This window comes from Palaemon carinicauda, chromosome 42 (assembly GCF_036898095.1).
Source record: "Palaemon carinicauda isolate YSFRI2023 chromosome 42, ASM3689809v2, whole genome shotgun sequence".
NCBI lineage: Eukaryota > Metazoa > Arthropoda > Malacostraca > Decapoda > Palaemonidae > Palaemon > Palaemon carinicauda.
In genome coordinates, this window is record NC_090766.1 from 37,688,434 (window position 1) to 37,695,163 (window position 6,730).

Below are 6,730 nucleotides of genomic sequence, written 5' to 3' on the forward strand. Positions count from 1 at the left end.
TATTATTATCATTGCTATTATTATTTTCATTGTTAGTATTATCATTGTTATTATTATTTTCATTATTGTTATTAGTATTATTATTATCATCACCATCATTATGAACGTCAATAATCACGTTATCAGCATTGCTAATAATTTTTGCTATTATTGACGCTTATATTGTCATTGTTATTGCCAGCATTATTAAATTTTATCCCTATAATGATGAAAGTTAATTTTCTAACTTAATTTTCCTTTTTCTTTCCAGATCCGACGCTTCCAATCCTTCTCCATCATCATAAATATCTGACTCAATAAACTGTCATACCGAATCACTCACGAAGTTTTAAAGACCCATCAAAAATGAGTGATTTCTTCACGTGCCGTCTTGCCCTCGCTGTCTGGCCTAATGAATGAATGTTGAGAAGGATAAGTTCAAGAGTTTTATGGAAATGAATGAAAACGTAATGAGTGATGTTTTTGGTGATGGCATGGAGTGTAATAACGTGTGTTATATAGGTCGATTATTACTACTTTCATGGATTTGGCTCTTTTATTTTTAAACTGTCGAGTGAAGTTTAATAAAACATATGAAACATACGATAATATTACATGTGATTGGAAAATAATACGATATTTTTATATATGATATTGGAACATTTTGATTAAGTTAATGGTTTTATTGAATGTTGACACTTGAAATCTATTCCTTCATGACCGATTTCATGAAAGGATCCGAAGAAGTCGGACGGCGTCGTTCCAATGAAGTTCAAAGCGTCTCTCAAACGCCACCCGTGGCGGAAGAAAAAACTGACCTCACGTTATGCCGTAGGTCAGCATGATTTCACCAAGTCACACTTACGGGGATTCACCACGCCAAACACCTTGACCCCTCGGGTTGACCCTTCGCTTTATAATGAACTTGTGACCCCAAAGGACCCTAGGATCGGACAAGACACGCCCGACAGAGGTCAGATCTTATACCGGAGTCGTCCTATGGTGGTCATATGCCCTTCGAGTGAAGACGAAGCCGACGATGATGAGTTCGGAGAAGTTCAAAAAGTGCCCATCAATCTGTACTATAACTCGTATGGTGATATAATTGAAAACGGCTTATGGGCACGACTAAACTCACGCGACCCCGTCCAGGGTCGTAATCCTAGTCATATGCACGAAGGGCAGAGAAGGCGGTCATGCGATCACCAAAGGGCCAGAGAAGACTCTGGAGGCCGAAGACGCTTTTCCATGGCGGATGTCCAGAGCCATGGCGATGCGGGAATCGACCTTGGGGAATTAAATCGCAGGTATTACATCAACGGCGAGTACGTGAGGCTGACGGAAAAGGAACGGGATGATCTGGCCGAGGCCATGGAGTATTACTGGCTGGAGAAGGACGTCCTGGAGGATTTTGAAGGCAGCGACCTGGAGGGAAGAGGCGAGGAGGATAAGAGTCGAGGGAGAAAGAGGGAGAAAAGGAATAGGACACATAATGTTGCGGATCGCGAGACAGTCGCAGCAGGAGTGACAGGGGCAGCGGATAGCGGGAGAACATTACCTGCTGCAGGAGGTTATGGGCGGGGCTTGCGAGAGGTCGATGGGCGGGGCATTGGCAGCGAGCGACCACCTGTGCCCACCCATCTCTCTCACCCCACCTTGCATTACGGCTCATCCTTCATTGACCCGCAAGACATGATATGGGCCTCCATGTGTGCCATGTACCCGAGTGTCGAGTGGAAGGACGTGGGCGTCATGGGAGGAGCAGCGGGAGGGGGAAGAAGAGGAGGAGGAGGCAGTAAAGGCTTAGGGGCCGCTCGAGACATCAAGAACCGCCAGTGTGATACTACCTGTGTTAGTGGTCGCCCGGCTGCCTCTTTCCGGACGCCTGTCGCATCCCAGGCCCATGCCAGCCATTCCCGACGTCGGAGTCGGAGTCGCAGTCGAAGTCGCAATGGTTCTAAAGTCCAGCATTACGACAGTGCGACGCAGGATATGAACCACTGGAATAAAAAGACGACCAGGGTCTCTCGCGAAGGAGGGGGCCCCAAAAGAAGCGATCAGCTGTTATCAGTTCGACGGGATGGTGCCCAGCGCAGCCCCTCTAGGTCTCCCCATCGCCAAACGACGGCCAAAACAGCTGCTGGCGCTACGCTACCTGGTCATGCTCAGTGCCACGCCCTCACCCACATAGATTATGATAATGTAGCACCCGATTGGCACCATCGTGCTGACAGGGAGAAGGTAGGGGGCCATGGACGAAGTGGAAAAGAGAGCCAGGCACTCCTCGGTATCTCTTCCAGCTCCTCCGTTCATCCTCCTTTTACACACGGGGGGCATAAGCAGCGGTCAGCTGGAGGAGGAGGAGGCGGAGGCCCTTCGGTCAGTGGCAGGCGTGGTGGTGGTGGTGGTGGAGGTGGTAGTGAGGGAGCGTGCACTGGGGGTGTTCGTAGTCAGGCGAGCGGAACATGTGGAGCACTGGGCCATCTGGGAACTTCACCAGCAGTCTCAGCGCGCGCTCTGCCACGTGCACACGTGCGGCCCGGCAGCACGTCTCGTCCTTCCAGTGTTAATGATCGTGTTGATGATAACAGTGAAGTAAGTGATCAGACAGTGACAAGTGTGGATAACCAAAGTGTAACGGTGACAACGAGTGCTTATAGCGAGGGCGAAGAGGAATGGCACCCATCGTCTCCTCAGAAGGGTGCCATTTGTGAGGGTGAGTGTACCTGTGCCATGCCCTGTAAAGTGTCTGGAATACCCGTGTATCAGGGGCGCGGGGGAGAACAAACGCGCAATAGCAGCCCCAGGGAAGATGCCCCTCCCCCGAGTGGTCTTTCTGGGGCTGGGGGTCGAGGAAGAAATAGTTCGGGGGGAGGAGGGGCTGGGAGTGGGGGAGGGAGTAATGGTTCTACTGGCCGACGAAATGGTAGCAACAAAACCTCCCAGGGGCCACCAACCACCGGTCGCACCACGTCCCTAGTGGGGAGGAGGGGGAGTTTTGGATCTGCCGGGGCTTCTTCCAGGGGTGGGAACCCCATACACGAAAGTGACGTTGATTTAAATCGCAGGGCATCATTACCTGGTCCCGGAGGGGGTCATAGTTCTCAAGCCATGGATGAAAATCAGAGGGGAACGAGTGCCAACGGTGGGGGGTCTTATCGCTCGAGGGCATCTCCTCAACCCCCGACCCGTTCTTCCGTGCGCGGGACATCCCCAGGAATGGGTGCCAGGGCTCCATCCCCAGCAGTGCCCAGGAAAACTCCCACGCCCACACGGAGGCGAGAGGCACAGACGCCCCCCTCCACACCCATGACACGCCGCCCTCCGCCGCGTGCTATCTATCAGGTGAGGTTATCTCCGAATTCATCATCACGAGATTCGCCGCCTTTGCAAAGGGACAGAGATAAAGCATCGTCGAGATTACCCATAGTGAATAGCAAATCAAGTAAAGGGGATATCTCAACGCCCACTGTATCAAGGGCCATGCCACCACGCCCTGGAATGTTGCGTGGCACCGGGTCACAGCGCATGTCCAGAGAAGCCAATAAATCAACTGGGGAAGAAGCCAGAGGTACAGCGGGTCAATCGCCTCTCAAGTTGGATACGCCGCCGAAGTCTCTGCCCTTATCCTTATCGCTAAGCTCAGGGGAATCAGGAGATAACACGAGCGTTGGGGAAAACTCCTTGAATTTAAGTTACGCTTCGATTCCTACGGACAGTGATCCTTCGTTGGAGAAATCGTCAGAGAGAGTATGTGGAAAGGCTACAGGGTCGTCGAGGACATCCTTTATATCACAGAGAAAACCATCATTCTCAGATAAATCGCCTGCCCTGGCCAGGGCTGGCAGTACCAGACTCACCTCATCAGTGTCTCGTCTTTCCCCGGCGAGGCGTAATGCAAATGACATCACAAGGGCCAGTGACTCAAGATTAGATCGCACTCTGAGTGCCAGTTCGTCGCACATCAACCCTAAGGCATCCGTGACTCGAAGCCTCTCGGGACCGAAGAGCTCTTTGGCATCGACAGACGGCGCCAATAGGGCCAGGATCGTCAGGAGAGTCATGGGTGGAAGTCGGACAAACTTGAGCAAGAAAAAATCGACGTCAAAGACGTCCCTGGTTGTGGGGCGCCATAATCTTTACAACAGGAATAAATCTGGTTCTAAAAATTCCCTGCTCGGTTCCCGCAACAACTTATTCAGGGCGAGTTTGGATTCGCAGAAGACGGAAAGTACGACCGATTCCGGTTGCAATTCGCCCCTCTATGGAAGTCAGTGTTCATTGGACGGTGAACGAAAGAGACAGAGCTCCTCCCCGTGCCCTCCCCACGTGCGTAAGCAGCTCGGGCCGGGGTCCTTCGTTTCTAGAGTATCCAGATCGGACGCAAAGCCAAAGGCGAAAGAAACAAAGTCTAAAGAGAATATCAAAAGAAAATCCACGCCCACTAGATCACCTGTCAGGACACCCGACACTATAACGCCTATAGCTGTGACGCCCGAACCGGAATTTCAAACCGCAAATACAGAACCAGATTCCGTCGATGATGATATGGGCACCGATACGGGCATGGGAACCTCAGTCGAAGAGTCAAAAGGGTGCGAGACAGACAGTGCTTTCGGTACTAGGTTCCCCGCATCTAAACCCCAGGTGAAAATCGTCCACACACACACGGATGATAACAACCTATTTGAAAGTATGGGGAAACCAAAGGTGTCAATGGAAAATATAAACAAACCATCGACCTCCATCAAGAGGTCTTGCAGTCTCCAGCTGTCTAGTGACTCCGATCCGGCTGCTATCAGAAGAAGGTTTTACGAGATGCGTGCTAAAAGCCTCTCCCAATCCACCTGCGACGGATATCAGAATGACGTCGGCAAAGAGAGTGGTCTCCTTCCGGTAGGAGCAGGAGGTGGTGGGGGAATCAGCGTGTCTTTTCGATCCGTTTCGTCGCCGACTCGTCCCTACTTCAACCCCATTCCCAGCTTCGTAATTACCTCTGACAACGGCGACAGGGAAACGGGAACTAGAGAGAAGAGAGAAGTGACTAAGGTTGCCATTGTACCCGAAATCAAGACGAAGGAAGAAAAGGGCATACAAGTCGAGGCATCCAGCAGCGAAGAGGAGGAGGAGGAGGAGGAGGAGGAGGAGGAGGAGGAGAATGAAATTAATGATGATGATTATGATGAAGATAATGTTGACGAGGAAAGAGAGAGAGAGGAAGTATATGAGGATGTAAAGAAAATAGAGAGCGGAAACGTGGAATCCCTAGTAAAAGAGGAAGAGGGGAGAGAGAGAAAGAACGAAGAAAAGAAAGAGAGACGGGGGTCTACGAGAGACCCCACCGTTAAGAATGAGAAAGCAGACGACAAAATATGCGAGTCAGTTGGTAGTCCCGTGGTTCAAGGTGAGACGGGATCATCGGATACAAAATCTCGAATAGGGGCATGCGAGGGGCACAGGATTCTTTCCCGGCCCCTACCTGGCCCATTGATAGAGTTGGCCAGGCAGTCTACCTGCGACAAAGTGAGGAAGAACACCTTAGTGCACATTTCTGGGAACCCCGAGGATGACCTTAAGTTGGAGGACAACAGGCTCTGTCGCACCGAAATCGAGGACAACAGGAATAACGAAAAGAAGCTGCATCACATCGAGGAGGATGGAAATAATCAATTAATTCAGCAGCTGGAAACATCCCTGGCGGATATCATCGATTCTGCTATGCTCAACAGCTTCGATGCAATCATTGCAACCCTGAAGAAAGTCGCAGCCTCGGTTGATTCAGGTGTATCTGATTCTCCCCATTTTATAAGAAGAAATTCGGAGTTTGGTGTGAAGGGCGCCGCCCCTAAAGCACCCTCCCTCTCCCCTTCGACGTTTCCAGTATCGCCGTCGGCGCCTCTTACGCCCACCTCAGCGTCCTCCACTTCTTCGTCATCGATGAGTCCAATGAGCCCATCAACGCCCAAAACGCCGCCCTCAAAGACGCCCCTGTCCTTGTTTTCAATCAACGAGTGCTACCCGGGCCATACGAACACGCCTCCTCTGCTACCGAGGAATAGAAAGCTCTCCCTTCCCAGGGATAATCTTCAGGACAACTCGCCCACTTTGAGCGAACTGGCTCGTCGCCTCCATGCTAACCCTAACCACCTCAGAGCAGACCAGGATTACGTTGATTTCATAGACCTGGACCAACCTTACGTGAGCCCCGCTCCTACGGGGGTCAGCGCAAGCGATCTGATTAGAGGAGGACCCACACCGAAGGCCTACGGCAGGAAAAACAGCACTGGTTCGTTGGGTCTTTCATCATGCGCTTCCCTTCTGGAGGATAAAGCTTATTACGCCGGAGGGCCGTCCACCACGGCGAGTGTCACTAACTTAAATGCAGCCGAGAATTATAGCAACGTTTTTGGATCGCAGCAAAATGCCTTCAGGAAAGTCCACAGCACTTCAAACGTCAACGGCAGCTCGTCCGCAGGAGGGCCACAGCGATTGTTCCAGCGACACCTGTCCCTAAGTGGTCCCGACGATCAGGTGGACCATCGTCTGAGGAAGAGCCTGTCGAAAAGCCGAGAATTGCTGAGTCAGCTCGAAAACGAGCACAAGAAGATCAAGGGAGATGAGAACAAAAACACTCGCAACTCCATCGTCATTGACCAGAGTTGGCTCGACAAAGATTTCGACGAACTGCTTCAATCACTGTCGAACGACAGAACGATTCAGGCGGACCCACACGAAGCATTAGCCTTCCTGA

At 51.3% G+C, this 6,730-nt stretch overlaps 1 protein-coding gene across 1 annotated transcript in view; it reads left to right on the top strand.

Annotated features, from left to right (window-relative positions):
• Positions 1 to 263: 263 nt before the first annotated feature.
• LOC137633106 (serine-rich adhesin for platelets-like) overlaps positions 264 to 6,730 on the top strand; it is a 7,147-nt gene continuing 680 nt past the window's right edge. The window contains exon 1 of the mRNA XM_068365266.1: positions 264 to 6,730. This exon is cut by the window's right edge and continues 680 nt beyond it. Coding sequence (XP_068221367.1) covers positions 745 to 6,730 — 5,986 coding nt within the window. The 5' untranslated portion in view covers positions 264 to 744.